Raw genomic sequence first — 16158 nt, 5'->3', positions numbered from 1 at the left:
TTTCCTTTTGTATTTGAACAGTTTGTTGTCTTTTGCACACTGGTTGTATAGCCTAGCTGGTGCAATCTTTCATTGATTAATGGTTATTGGATTTATTGTGTATGCCCACAAGAAAATGAATCTTAGTGTTGAATATAATGACATGTATCTATTTTGATTTTTTAAATTACATTGGACTTTGAATTTTAGTTAAATCTTATATTTGGATACATTCTTTGCAGGACCTACCTCAAGAAGTTGCTGAATTTCAGGTATTAGACAGAAATCATGTACATTTTCATATTGCCCATTCTTTCCACATCTTCTTCTCCTGACACCTTTCATTCCCATACAGGGGATTTCTGCAGTAGAATCAAATTTTGTTGTTCCAAATTCGCTGTCAGTGCATGGAATTTCATCTTCTGTTGAAAGAAAAATGATATAGCTTTCCAAAAGGTAAATAGTCTAGTTTCCCCAAGCTTATGTCATGCTCCATGAGTGTATTTGATAAGTTTTGGCTTGGCAGAGAGGGCTTTGACAGAGTTGACCTAGTCTTGCTCCTATTTCTTTTACTTTATTATTCACCTGCCCAGTACTTTCCACATTGGCTTGTTTGTGTTAAACTAGAATTGATGCTCCACAGACGACAATGCCAGGGGCTAACACTGCAGCCTTATGCCAGTCGGACATGAAACTAAAATCCTCTTTAATCTTACAGACAGGTACTTGGAGGAATATTTGTACTAAGTTGTCTGCTTTAGCTCATGCTGGCAGAAGTTTCTATCAGCCGGTGTGGCAAAGGACAGATACCTGCATTGGACATGCAATGCAGTTTTGGCTCCAAGTTTGAGGAGGGCACGGAGCGACCACTCCCCGTTGAACATCGATGGCTCCTCGGTAGAGATTGTAAACAGCACCAAATTTCTTGGTGTTCACCTGACGGAGAATCTCACCTGGTCCCTCAACACCAGCTCCATAGCAAAGAAAGCCCAGCAGCATCTCTACTTTTTGCGAAGGCTGAGGAAAGTCCATCTCCCACCCCCCATCCTCATCACATTCTACAGGCGTTATATTGAGAGCATCCTGAGCAACTGCATCACTGCCTGGTTCGGAAATTGCACCATCTCGGATCGCAAGACCCTGCAGCGGATAGTGAGGTCGGCTGAGAAGATCATTGGGGTCTCTCTTCCTGCCATCACGGACATTTACACTACACGCTGCATCCGCAAAGGAAACAACATTATGAAGGACCCCATGCACCCCTCATACAATCTCTTCTCCCTCCTGCCGTCTGGGAAAAGGCTCCGAAGCATTCGGGCTCTCATGACCAGACTATTTAACAGTTTCTTCCCCCAAGCTATCAGACTCCTCAATACCTGAAGCCTGGACTGACACCTTGCCCTACTGTCCTGTTTATTATTTATTGTAATGCCTGCACTGTTTTTGTGCACTTCATGCAGTCCAGTGTAGGTCTGTATTCTAGTGTAGCTTTCTCTGTAGCTTTTTTTTTGTTTTTGTTTATTACGTAATTCAGTCTAGTTTTTTGTACTGTGTCATGTAACACCATGGTCCTGAAAAACATTGTCTCATTTTTACTATGCACTGTACCAGCAGTTATGGTCGAAATGACAATAAAAGTTGACTTGACTTGACTCGAGATTGGAGCGATTGGGCTTGTATACACCGGAATTTAGAAGGATGAGAGGGGTTCTGATTGAAATATATTAGATTATTAAGGGATTGGACACGCTGGAGGCAGGAAACATGTTTCCGATATTGGGGGAGTCCAGGACCAGAGGCCACAGTTTAAGAATAAGGGGTAGGCCATTTAGAATGGAGTTGAGGAAAAACTTATTCAACCAGAGATTGTGGATCTGTGGAATGCTCTGCCTCAGAAGGCAGTGGAGGCCAATTCTCTGGATGCTTTCAAGAAAGAGTTAGATAGAGCTGTTAAAGATAGCGGAGTCAAGGGATATGGGGAGAAGGCAGGAACGGGGTACTGATTGTGGATGATCAGCCATGATCACATTGAATGGCGGTGTTGGCTTGAAGGGCCGAATAGCCTACTTCTGCACATATTGTCTATTGTCTATTGACATTTCACCAACAGAGATCCCTAGCGGGCAATTGCGCCTGGCAGAAAACGTTCAGAAGTGATACAAATTCATTCAGAGCAAGGAAACAAAAGCAGTCAGACATATTTTGTCCACTAGATCTTTCAGATATCAAAAAGAAATGCAGATAGAGCCATTACAGAAGAGAGAGTGTTAACTCCATGCTAGTTCTTTTTAGAATAACTTGAACTATCCCTGACCTATGGTTTTGCATTTACTTTCCTGAGTGCTCATTCAATTAACATTAATCAACTCTTGCTTCATTAGCTCTCTTTGTATAAAAATATTTTCTCCACAGAGCATGTATATATTTATTCCCTGAATGCCAGGAGCTATGGCCCCTAGTTCCTGAAGGAACACTTTTCCTTTGACCATCTTATCCAAACGCCATAATATTGTATACTTCAAACTAAATCTCCCCTTGGCCTTCTTCATTCCAAGCAGAAATGACTGGCCTCTCCAGACTGATCCACGTTTTAATGATGAGAGTTAGCCCAACTTAGCCCCTCCTCCACTCCACCCCTATTCCATAGGTCTTTGGAATGTAGTGGAAAACTGGAGCACATGGAGAAAGCTCTTCACAGACAGCGGCGGGAATTGAACCCGGGTTGCTGGCACTGTAATGCCTTACACTATGCTACGGTACCACCGCTAAATTGTACCAAAAATACAAAAAACTGGAAGTTTTGACTGGTTAGGAATATTCTCTTCTTCACGCTAAAGTTTATCTTTTCCAACAGTTCATGCATCCAGAGTTCCAAGTGCTTGGTGCATAAAATTCATTTAACTATACGTTTTGATGTACATGCGATAAATCAATGAATCAGATCAGAATCTCTACATATGTTCAATTTTGAAAAGCGTATGTTTCTAATTATGGATGCTCAGACATGCACCATTCTAGTAAATCAGTAAACATACTGACAATGAAATAGCGAATGAACTGATTAAGTATTTTGCATCAGTCTTCATTGTGGAAGACACCAGCAGTATAGTGGAAGCTCCAGGTGTCAGGGGTCATAAATTGTGTGAAGTTGCCATAACTAGAGAAAAGGTTGTTGGGAAACTGAAAGGTCTGAAGGTAGATAAGTCAAATGGACAGATGATGTATGCCCCCGAGTTCTGAATGAGGTGGCTGAAGAGATCGTGGGGGCATTAGTAATGATCTTTCAAGAATCATGAGATTCAGGAGTGAATCCGGAAGCCTTGAAAATTGTAAATGTCACTCAACTCTTCAAGAAGGGAGAGGCAGAAGAAAGGAACTATAGGCCAATTAATCTGGTCTCAGTGGTTGGGAAAATGTGGGAGTCCATTATTGAGGATGAAGTCTCAGGGTACTAGGCCATAGTCAGCATGGTTTCCTCAAGGGACAAGCTTGCCTGACAAATCTGTTAGAATTCTTTGGAGAAGTAACAAGCAGGATAGACAAAGGAGAATCAGTTGATATTGTGTAAATGGATTTTCAGAAGGCCTTTGACAAGGTGCCACACATGAGCTGCTTAACAAACTATGAGCCCATTGTATTACAGGAAAGATTGGAGTATAAAAAAGTAGTTGCTGATTGACAGAAAGTGAAGAGTGGAAATAAAGGGAACCTTTTCTGACTGGCACCCAGTGATTAGTGGTGCTGCATAGGGGCCTGTATTGGGCCATTTTATGTTATACAGCAATGATTTGGATGACGGAATTGATGGCTTTGTTGCAAAATTTACAGACAATATGAAGATAGGTGGAGGGGCAGGTTGTTTTGAGGAAGTAGAGATGCCTTAATACTAATTTTTGCTCTATTATATCCCCTCTCTTTGGCTTTTATGTTGGTTTTGACTTCTGTTGTTAGCCACGTTTATGTCATCTTCCTTTAGAATACTTTTCCCTCTTATGGGGTGTATATAATCCTGTGCATTCTAATTGCTTCCAGAAGTTCCAGCCATTGCTGCTCTGCTGTCATCCCTGTCAGTCAATCCTGGCCATCTCTTCTCTCATTCTTCTGTAATTCCCTTTACATGGACCATGACTTCTGCCTGTTCACCCTCCTACTTAAGAATACTGAGGACTCAATCCGAGATATTCCATATCTTGGCACCTGGAAGGCAACATACCATCCAGGAATCTTGTTCTCACTCACAGAGCCTCCTGTCCCTTCCCCTGTGTAACAAATCCCCTATCACTACAGCATGCCTCTTCTCCCCTCTTTCCTTCTGACTCACAGAGGCAGAGTCAGTGCCAGAGACCCAGAATCTGTGACTTTCCTATGCTAGGTATTCCCCCCCACCTCCAGCAGGATTCAAAGTGATATATCTGTTGTTGAGGAGGATTGCCATATGGGCACTGTGCACTAGATTCTTACCACCTTTCCCCTTCCTCACCATCGACCATTTTCATGTGTCCTGTATCTTGGGTGTAACTACCTCTCTATATTTCTAAACTATCACCCTCCTCAGCCTTCTGAATGATCCGGAGTTCATCCAGTTTCAGCAACTCCTTAGCGCGAATTGTTAGAAGCCGCAGCTAGATGCTCTTCTCGCAGTTGTAGTCAACAGGGACACTGGAGGTCTCCCTGCCTTCACACATTCTGCAAGAGGAGCATTCAACTGTCCTGTCTGGCATCTCTACTCTCCTAGCTGAGCAGATATAAAAAAAGGGAAAAAAACTTAAGCTCAAGCTTTTCTTTCCTTTTCTTACTTTACTGAAGCCTCTCTTTGTTGAAGCATTGAAGAGCTAAAGCCTCACGGTCACCACTCTGACTCTGTCCACTCAGATGACTGACACAGTGACAATAGCCTCTGCGCTACCCCTGCCTTCCTTTAATTAGCTCTTGTCAATCAATCCCAAATGCTGATTGGTCGCTGGTCGAAGCTCTGTTTCACTATCATGACCTGCTGCTGCCTTTTTGTACTCAGGCAGGGGACCTGATTGAAGTCCCCTACATTCAAAACTTCCAATGTCCAGTTTGGCCGCAGGTCAAAGCTCTTTTTCTCATCACTCTCATATGTCACAAAATTTGTTGCTAGTTTTTTTTGTGGCAGCAGTACAGTGCTACATAAAATGGCTACAATTCTGTGCAACAGCCCCTGTATTGTGTTGCCATCTGTTCAATTGGGTCATACAATACTAACTTAATTTATAATGTTAATTTCCCTTTGTCAAGACATAATTTACTGTTCAGAAATCTACTTACCTGGTAAAAACTTTGTTCTGTAGTTTCCTTCAAAAAGAGTCTCGTTCACTGCTTTCACAACATCTTTGGTCAGAGACAAGCTAGAGAATACTTGATGAACCACAATGGTGCTCCCATTTCTGAATTAATAAAAGCAGAAAAAAAGTATTAGAGCATATGAACAGCCCAATACCAATGTATTGAATGACATTTCCCTGCCTTTTTTGGAGTACTTAAGACAGAATTAGATCCTGGTTTCTCTCTTCAAAATGTAAATCTGGAGATGCAAAAGACTTTTTGTCCTAGTGATTCAAAGGCTCCTTCAGACAAAAGTGACAGGGATATGCAGTACATTCCAGTATTGAGAATATGTCATCTGACATAATTTCCATCAACTTTATCCCAGCAATGCTGGTTGCTAAGTCTTGTTAATTTCCGGTATTCAGAAGAGAATTTAAATGAAGGGAAAATGTAACTTGAACTGAAGCAAATACAAAAGCTGTTTGTTTGAACTTTACATTCATTTTGAGGCACAGACTTGTGACCATTGGTGCACTTACAATGTGTCTTGGGCTACTGTAATATCCAATTCAACCTGAGTTCTCCCTTCCCAAAACAACTGGTGCAGAGACACATTTTTATTCCAACACTTCTCCTTCACTGGCAGGTGCAAGATGCTGGCTGATCCCTTGGTTTCATATCTCATGAACACTAACAGCCGCTACAGTTGGCCCCGTGTGCCACCATGCATTTATTTTATACACAGTTACTAAGGTTGAATCCCCTGTTCCACCCCTAAGACATGAAGAGCAGGTGTATTTGCATGTGGAAACCAGCCTGAGGTGGTGCTCAGACTGCACTCAATGAAGAGTCTGGAGAGTATATAAAACTACCTAGATTGTGGTGCACAGGTACCCTACTCACGTCTGGAAGTAATTCAAATGTGCCTATAAAGTCTCTTGTTTTTTTTAATAACTGCCAGGTTAATGTTGATAGTAAGGTAAAATGATTATAAGGATGAAAACTAGCCCCATGTAAATGTTCCAGAAATATTTCATTGTTTCTTGTGCATTTTGCAGTTCCCTCCTATTAATCAGGCTTTCTGTAGTTTGCCATTAACTCTTTAAAACTAAATAAATATCTACCCTCAAAATACTTCACTTACGAGAATCCCAAAACTTTTACGGAAGCGTTTTCATCCACCTTTTTGTATGCTTGATTAAGCTGAGGAAAGGATAGAAATATAAAAAAACACATTTTCAAAAACAGAAAAACAGAAGTTACACAATTTTACTATATTAACATGTGTAAAATAAAATCCACGTTAATATTTTAAATTGCTCCTAATTTCAATGGCAGCTGAAGCTGTTTGCTGTTGGTTAGGTGTTTTCATATATAGTTGGTGTTTATGTTTCTTTTTGCAAGGCATATTGCTAAAATGCAGGCAATGAAATAAATAAGGCATTGAACATTTGAAGGAACATTGAATATTTGGCTGGTCTGTAAAAGTAAGTGCAATAATGAGGAGTGAATAGAGGAAGAAATTCAAATGTCAATCAAGAGCAGAAGGGGAATTAAAGAAAGGAGAAAATAGATTGAGATGACAAGAACAGGAAGGAAAAGTTTTTAAAAAGTGAAAGTACAATTTTACCATTTACACAATATAAAATTACAGCAATTAAACACAAATAAGTGAAACTGCCCACTTTTAATGGTTAATTTTCAATAACAGGATAATTGAGAGGATGCTTAACCAGAAATCGACAAGGATTATCCCTCTGTGCTGAATTTAATACCCTTTTGTTTCAGACATCATAGGTCTGAATGCATTGCGATGATGTAGCAGACGGTGCAATGTTGTTGTAAGTTTTACAAAGCAGTACATCCTGAACTACAGCCTTTGGATGTTTCAGTTTCATAAATAATCTGAGGCTTACTTCAAATTGCTGTACCACCTACCTAAAAATAACAAGTTTTACTTGGCCTACTATTATTTTGGCTACAAAATCTGGGTACGTTATGTATCTCAGAGTTCTTATTTGAACACTACTTGCATCTGGATAGTTTCTCAATGGGATTAATGTCATAATGCTGCCTTGTACACTGTCTTAACATATGAAGGTGTGCTTCTGCCATTTCTGAACCTCCACCCTTCATTACATATCTATTGCAGTGTTAATGGATTTGTGAGGTAAAAGTATGAGAGATCCGCTGATTCGTATATTATAAGATAATTTTTGACTCATAGGCACATCACGTATTCTCAAAAATACGTTTGGATTAACATAACTGCTAAGAATAGTTTGACTTTGAAGAAATCATCTCTGGTTGCTGAACCAATTCTTCACTTTGGTTTGAAGAACTTTTTTCAGGTGAATAAACACACCATTTGAAAAAAACATTGGTACGGCATTCATAAGGACTTAATACCAATAAAATCATATCGAATAATTGAGAATTCAATCATAGTTGCAAATGATGTAGGATGGATTTTCTACTAATTTTGACAAGAATTTGTTTCAGTTTGAAGTAGGTTCTTTCATGGGGCTTAAAATGGGCATTTCACTCACAAGAGAATGAAAGAGTAAACCATAGATATTATCAAGACCCGAGGTACAGAAAGACCAAGGCAAATATTCTCTAGTAGTAAGTCAGTTTTGTTACTCATGTTAAAAATGAGATATTGCTGTACATACATATTTTGCAATTAAGTCTCTAGTGTCAGAAGTATTCATGTTACTGAATTCCTGTTAAACTTTCTTTTAACATTCTAAGTTGGTCAATCACATAGAATACAAAAAGAAACATGGAAATAGTCAACAGAGTAAGCAGCGTTTGGTGTAGAAATGTTAATTCCATTTTTCTTTTCATAGACACTGCCTGCTTCTCCATACATTTCTGATAGTTTGTGAGTTTACTTAAAATCTGTATCAACTTCTATATTTTGATTTTGGACAATCATATCAAAACACATACATGAGGAAAATAATGGTTGGAACTTCTTCATCTTAGCCCTGTCACTCAGCAGAAGTTCAAGATTCCTGTATAAGCAGGTGTAAACAAGCCCTTTCTAAACTCCTGCACAGTCGTGCAACTGCTCTCAGTGCTGTTCATGTCAGACTCATTTAAATGGTCCTGTGATGGTGGGCAAACTTCCACATTTTCCTAACCCTGATGATGGAGAAACTACTAGCAGATCTCTGTCAGTGCCTGAGACCTCTGTTATCATTAAGAACACATTTAGTCAGTAGGACACCAGTAATTCAGGCAACAAACGGGTTAAAGGAAATCTTGAGCCAATATACAATAATCTATGCATCATTGTTATTTGAAGCAGTGAGTGATCCTCTCCAAATGCTTTCTGAGTGTTTCACACATTAACAGAATTCACTCTTCCCACAAATTGGTGTCAAATGAATTCTTTTAAAAATAATACAAAAATTTGTATTGGATAATGCCAGAAATTACATTTTCTTCCTTAGCTGCCCAGAGACTTTATTATCTTTATTAAAGATTGTACTTCAACATGTTAGCCTGGGCCTAAGGTAGAAATTCTTTTGCCTTCATAAAGGGTCTAGGCTTGAAACGTCAATCGTTTCTTTCTTTCCATAGATGCTGCCTGACCTGCTGAGTTCCTCCAGCATTTTGTGTGTGTTACTCTGATTTTCCAGCATCTGCAAACTCTGTCGTATTTGTTATATAAACCTGAAGGTCAATACTTATCAGCAGCACATTATATCCTTTCAGAGTTCAGAATGTTATTCTCTCAGTTACATACCAATGAAGTGAATTCTGCTGAACGACTTTTATACTTGGCCGAGGAAGAATTTTTCAGTTCATTACTGAAGATCAGATTTTCAATAATCAACGCAAATGTTTTACTTTCTGTAACAGATATGTATTATTAACCATTTTATTATTTCAAATATAAAAGGTGTGCAATATTTTGCGATTACTGTAGTTTATAATAAATTTTTGTGATTGTACTATTCAGTATTCTACAAGAAAATACAGTTGCTATTTTTCAAAAAGTTCATAGAGTCATAGAGTACAGTACATGAACAAGCCCTTCTGCCCATCTGGTCCATGCCAAACCATTTAATCTGCCAACTCCCATCGACCTGCACATGGACTATAGCCCTCCATACCCCGAAGATCCATTTACCTCCTCAAATTTCTCTTAAACATTAAAATCGAAATCGTATCCACCACTTGCACTGGCAGCTTGCTCCACACTCTCACTACTCTCTGAGTTAAAGAAGTTTCTTCTCATGTTCCCCTTAAACAATACACCTTTCACCCTTAACCCATGGTCTCTAATTGTACATCCCTCCATTTTGAGGTTGAGCGCTCTGACAAAGACAAAGTTGGATAGATTTTTATAGTAGGGGAATTAAGGGTTATGGGAAAAGGCAGGTAGGTGGAATGAATCCATGGTCAGATCAGCCATGATTTTATTGAATAGCGGAGCAGGCTCGGCAGACTAGATGGCCATCACCTGCTCCTATTTCTTATGTCCTTAAGTACAGAATGTTTCCCATTCTAGTGAAATCTAGGATCAGAGCACACAACCTCAAAAGAAAGGGATGTCCATTTGAAAAGGAAAGCAGGAGGAATTTCTTTAGCCAGAGGGTGGTGTATCAATGTAATTTGTTGCCACTGGTGGCTGTGGAGGCCGGGTTGTTAAGTATATTTAAGGCAGAGGTTGATAGATTCTTGATAAGTCAGGGCAGGAAAGGTTGTGGAAAAAAGGCAGGAGAATGGTGTTGAGAGAGAAATGGATCAGCCATGATCAAATGGTGGAGCAGACTCGATAGGCCAAAAGGTATAATTCTACTCTTATGTCTTCTGGTCTTATGATACTTTGTCCTAGAAAATATCAGTGAAGAACCTGGTTTTAGTAGACAGATGAAATGCACCTGACTCAGAAATGATGCAGACATGCAAGTTATTCCAACACCTGTTAGCTTCCAAAAATACAGCTGAGAGAATACAAGGAAACTGGTGCAAAGAATTTTCATTTGAATCTAAAAGCAAACTATTAATGTGCTTTGTGCCAATCTCATTAGCATGTGTGTGATGTACTCCCGGTGTTCATTGAGAGGACACAGAATGGAATGTGGTTCTCAGTGGTGATCTTCAAAAGTGCAGATATTGTACATGTACACATATTAGGAAGCAGGAATTTTAAGCATTTTACAGAAAATGGGAAAATAAACAGAAGCAGGAGAAGGCTACATGGCCCTTCGGAACTGCTCTATCATTTAGCATGAATGTCCATTTCAGCTTCATTTTCCTGTATTGTCCGCATATTCTCCTCGTGCCCAAGAATTGATCAACTTCATAGAGTCACTGAGGTAGGTCATTCAGTACATTATGTCTGTACCATCTACCAGAACAACTCACCAGCTTCACTCCCTGGCCCTTCTTCTGCAGTTTTCCATTTTTTTCTTAACTATTTATTATTTTATAATGAAGGTCACTAGGGAGCATGCCTCTTCTGTGTCCGCAGCCCCTGTATTGTAGATTCCATGTATTGTGCAAAAGAAGTTCTTCCTCATGCCACTTCTAATTTTCTTCCACTTTCTTTACCAATGATCTCTGGTCTTCATGCCTCCACCAGCAGGTAGAGCCTGCCACTTTCCATTCTGTCCAGACCCCTCTTCACTCTATATACTTCTTGCCATCTGCCATTTTACCCAAAGAAAGCAGCCTGAGCCTCTCTCCTCTGCTTTGTAAAACGATTTCTTTCTCCCAGGAACAGTGCTCTTAAATCTATTCTGGACTCACTCTTAACATCCTTCCTGTAATGAGATGAGCAGAATTGAATGCAATATCCATTCAAGGGTTGACCTCTACTTTTATAAGGATCCAGCAGGACCTTTCTTCTTTAATTCTGCTTTGATAAGGCCCAAAATTATGTATGGCATATTAACCACTTAATATGGCCAGGATCAACGGGCTCTGGGACAGCGTCTTCCACAAGGACATCCAACTAATTAATTCACACTGATACAATTGTATTTCTATGCTATATTGACTGCCCTGTTGTACATTCTATTTATTACAAACTACTATAAATTGCACATTTAGATGGAGACGTAATGTAAAGTGTTTTCCTCCTTATGAATGTGAAGGATGTAAGATATAGTCAATTCAATTCAATTCAACCTGCTCTTTCACTGATCTATGCACCCACACACCAGGTCCCTCTGCTCTGTACCCCTTTTAAAACTATTTTGCTTCTTTTCAACCTTCCCACCTAAATTCATCATCTCACATTTCTCCACAGTATATTTCATCTGCCTTTTTCACCAGCCTGTTTATATCTTGCTGCCATTTACAACGCCCTTCTGATTTCTATGTAACCATTTTGATTCTCATTGGTGTACTTGTCATCCACCGTCTTTTTTGAACTTTCTCATCCTCAGTATCTCTTTCATCATCCTGGGAGCTCTGGATTTGTTTGTTAATGCTTTTATATCTCTTGGAAGAGTGAATAAGTGGCACCAGAGCCATCTCTTTAATGTTGGTGATTGTTCAGTTATGGTTTAGCCTGCCTGTCAACTTTTGGTTCAGGTTTAACTGGCAGATCCACTATCATCCCATTGAAAATGGCCTTCCTCTAATTAATCATTTTTTGTTGATTGCACCTTCTCTTTTTCCAAGGCTTCTTTAAATTTTATGGCATTATGATTTCTATCTTCAATGTGTTCCTTACTGAAACTTGGAATATATAACCCACTTCCTTTCTCAGAATGAAACACAGCCATGCCTCCTTCCTCACTCTCCACATCCACTTTACCTAGGCCTTTGAACATTTGATAGGTTTCAATGAGATTCCCCCTCATTCTTCTAAATTCCAACAAGTCTCTCAGTAAATATATTAAAGACAAAGTTGGATAGATTCTTGCATAGTAGGGGAATTAAGGGTTATGGGGAAAGGCAGGTAGGTGGAGGTGATCGGCCATGAACTTATTGAACGGCCGAGCCAGCTCGATGGGCCAGTTGGCCTACTCCTGCTCCTATTTCTTATGCAGCCAAAATGTGGGACAAAGATTGCAAAGGGAGCTGGAAAAGGCATGTAATTAGGGTAATGACACAATTGTAATGGGGGACTTCAATATACAAGGGGACTGGGAAAATCAGATTTGTAACAGATCACAAGAGAGGGAATTTGTTGAATGCCTGAGAGATGGCTTTTTAGAGCAACTTGTGCTTGAGCCTACTTGGGGAAAGGCTATCTTAGACTGGGTGTTGTGTAGTAACCCAGTTCTTATTCGGGAGATTCATGTAAAGGAATCCTTAGGAGGCAGTGATCATAATATAATTTAATTTATACTGCAATTTGAGAAGTAAGAAGAAAATATATGGACACTGTGAAAGAACTAACAGATCTAAGTGTGCGAGATATCGACACCGCAAGGGATCGCTCGATGTAGAGAGCCATGATCGCCCAAGTGTGTAACACGCAAGGCACATGAAGGGGAAGAAGAATTTGAGAGGTAGTATAACTCACATGTGTCAGTATTGCAATGAAATAAAGGGAATTACAGAGGCATGAGAGAGGAGTTTGCCTAGGTGGATTGGAGGAGGATGCTGGCGGGCATGACAGGAGAGCAGAGCTGACTGAGGTTTCTGGGAATAAATCACAACGTGCAGGATAGATATGTCCCACTGAGAAAATGTTCTCAAATGGCAGGGCTAGGCAACCATGGCTGACAAAGGAAGTTAAGGATTGCATAAAAACCAAGGAAAGAGCATATAATGTAGCAAAAGTAAGTGGGAAGTTGTATGATTGGGAAGCTTTTAAAATCTACTAAAAGGCAACTAAAAAAGCTATAAGGGAAAAGATGAAAAATGAGGGCAAACTAGACAATAATATAAAGCAGGATACTGAAAGTTTTGTCAGTTATATAAAGAGTAAAAGGGAGGTGAGAGTTGATATTGGACCACTGGAAAATGATGCTGGTGAGGTATTAATGGGGGACAAATAAATTGCAGTTGAATGCAATGGGTACTTTGCTGTCTTCACTGTTGAAGACTAATGGTGTGACAGAGATCCCTGAGTGTCAGGGAGCAGGAGTGAGTGCCATTGCTAATACAAAGGAAAAAGTGAGAGGCAAGTTCAAAGGTCTTAATGTGGATAAGCCACCTGGACCAGAGGGACGACATCCCAGAGTACTGAAAGACTCGATAATGACGTACTTGTTGACGTTGATGCACTTGTTGATGATGACGTACCTATTGACGTTGATGTACTTGTTGATGATGATGTACTTGTTGACGTTGATGTACTTGTTGATGATGACGTACCTATTGACGTTGATGTACTTGTTGATGATGATGTACTTGTTGACATTGATGTACTTGTTGATGATGATGTACCTGTTGATGTTGATGTACTTGTTGATGATGATGTACTTGTTGACGTTGATGTACTTGTTGATGTACTTTGTGTGGGTGTTATTACTGCGGGTGTCAGATCACAGAATTGCCTTTCAACTGGGTAGGCTCTGATGCATGTACAGGTCTGGTCTGCTGTAGTATTTGCACTGCAAGAACCGTACGTTCTACAAAATGTTGAGTTCCAAGTAAATTCACTGATGCATGTACATTGAATTTCATTGTTCACCAACTGGCAGACTAGAGAAACAAAAGGCAAAAGTTAAAATTTAAAATGACAAATTACTGACAATGGGCACAGTGGTGTTGTAGTCCTCTAAATTTAGGAATGAAGTCACAATATAGAAAGTATACCTCATAGGGTATATTGATGCCTAATAGCAACTTGTTAGATGCCTTGACTTACAAATTCAGGAATTCCATCTTACTAAACAAGAACTTTGAAAATCTAACAAAAGATTATTGCCCAGAAACTAATCTCTGGTTTATCTTTTTTTTTTGCATTGTAGCTTCATCAGCACATTCTCAAATTTAAATAATAGACTGATATTAGACATAGCCTGGTTTAACAGATATTTGTCAAAGGGATTATTATGGTATCCCCATCCAAACTGATTGGCTACACTCTAGTCAGTGTATGGCTTGGCATAATCCAGAAGCTCCTATGTACTGCCTGACAGATTAATGATTATAATTATTGATTTCTTACATAAATAATGACAATTTATGAACAGAGTTTTTCATTTCATCATTCTAGGTGAACACAAGCATGCACTAGAGAAGTTGTTAACTCAAGTTTTAACCAACTTTAGCTCTGTCCATCCTCTCTCACCTTTTCATACTGTAGACATTCAGTGCATATATTCATGTACCCCACAGTGTTCATCTGAGATGGAATATGGAACTGAGCATCAGACATTTAGCCAGAAAGAATACAGAGCTAAGTGAGGCATTTAGTTTGCTGGAAATAATGAAGTAAATGTGAAATAATAAGAAAATTAACCTAGAATCACATGGTGGTTCTATTATTGAACTATTATCTAGAGATCAGAGACATTGGTTCATACGCTATCAAGACACTTAAATGCAATGTGTTAAAAGCTATGGAATGTGAAGCAGTGTCATCAATGATAAATAAAATACTTCTGGAGATGACATGGAGATGAGTTATTTGACTAAAACTTTAAAAATTTATCTGGTTACTTAATGCTCTTAGAAACACAGAAAACCTCCAGCACAATACAGGCCCTATGGCCCACAATGCTGTGCCAAGCACGTACTTACTTTAGAAATTACCTTGGGTTAAACATAGCCTATTTTTCTAAGCTCCATGTGCATATCATTATCTTATAAAACTCTATCAGGTCACCTCTCATCCTCTGTCGCTCCAAGGAGAAAAGGCCAAGTTCACTCAACCTATTTTCATAAGGCATGCTCCCCAATCCAGGCAACGTCTTTGTAAATCTCCTCTGCACGCTTTCTATAGTTTCCACATCCTTCCTATAGTAAAGTGACCAGAACTGAGCACAGTACTCCAAGTGGGGCCTGACCAGGGTCCTATATAGCTGTAACATTAACTCTCAGCTCATGAACGCAATCCTATGGTTGATAAAGGGCAATACATTGTATGCCTTCTTAACCACAGAGTCAAACTGTGCAGCAGCTTTGAGTGTCAATGGACTCAGATCCCAAGGTTCCTCTGATCCTCCACACTGTCAAGAACCTTACCAATAATACTGTATTCTGCCATCATATTTGACCTAGCAAAATTAGCTACGTTGTACTTATCTGGGTTGAACTCCATCTGCCACTTCTCAGTCCAGTTTTGCATCCTATCCATGTCTCACTGTAACCGCTGACAGCCCTCCACATCATCCAAAACCTTTGTGTCATCAGCAAATTTACCAACCTGATGCACCATCAATAACTCACTCTGAGACGTAAGAAGCGAGATATCGGCTTTTATTGACTGGAAGAATGAACAACACTACATCCTGGAGAATGAGGCCGGGCTCAGGCCTCAATCGCCTTTATACAGGGGTCTGTGGGAGGAGCCACAGGAGCAGTCAGCAGGGTCTGTGGGAGGAGCCACAGGAGCAGTCAGCAGGGGCCTGTGGGAGGAGCCACAGGAGCAGTCCAGACAGGTATATGTAGTTCACCACACAACCCCTCCCTCCACTTTGTCATCCAGGTCTTTTATAAAAATCACAAAGAGAAGGGGTCCCAGAACAGATCTCTGAGGCACATCACTGGTCACCAACCTCCATGCAGAATATGACCTGTCTACAACCAATCCTTGCCTTCTGTGGGCAAGCCAATTCTAGATCCACAAAGCAAGGTCCCTTCAATCCCATGCATCCTTACTTTCTCAATAAGCCTTGCATGGGGTATCTGATCAAATGCCTTGCTGAAATCCATATACACTAGATCTACTGCTCTACCTTCATCAGTGTGATTACTGGCATCCTCAAAAATTTCAAATAGGCTTGTAAGACATGATCT

General features: G+C 39.9%; 1 protein-coding gene across 2 annotated transcripts in view; it reads right to left on the bottom strand.

Moving 5' to 3' along the window:
• Nucleotides 1-16158, bottom strand: part of LOC140733643 (adhesion G protein-coupled receptor F4-like) — a 118901-nt gene that overhangs the window by 46563 nt on the left and 56180 nt on the right. For both annotated transcript variants that reach the window (XM_073057257.1, XM_073057256.1), the window contains 5 exons: nt 13495-13896; nt 9029-9135; nt 6416-6474; nt 5272-5390; nt 229-401 (listed from right to left, as the gene is read on the bottom strand). In XM_073057257.1, the coding sequence (XP_072913358.1) occupies nt 229-401; nt 5272-5390; nt 6416-6474; nt 9029-9135; nt 13495-13896 (860 nt within the window). The remainder of the gene's footprint in view (nt 1-228; nt 402-5271; nt 5391-6415; nt 6475-9028; nt 9136-13494; nt 13897-16158) is intronic.

Source organism: Hemitrygon akajei, chromosome 9, assembly GCF_048418815.1.
Source record: "Hemitrygon akajei chromosome 9, sHemAka1.3, whole genome shotgun sequence".
NCBI classification, from domain to species: domain Eukaryota; kingdom Metazoa; phylum Chordata; class Chondrichthyes; order Myliobatiformes; family Dasyatidae; genus Hemitrygon; species Hemitrygon akajei.
This window is presented reverse-complemented; position numbering and strand designations above follow the sequence as displayed.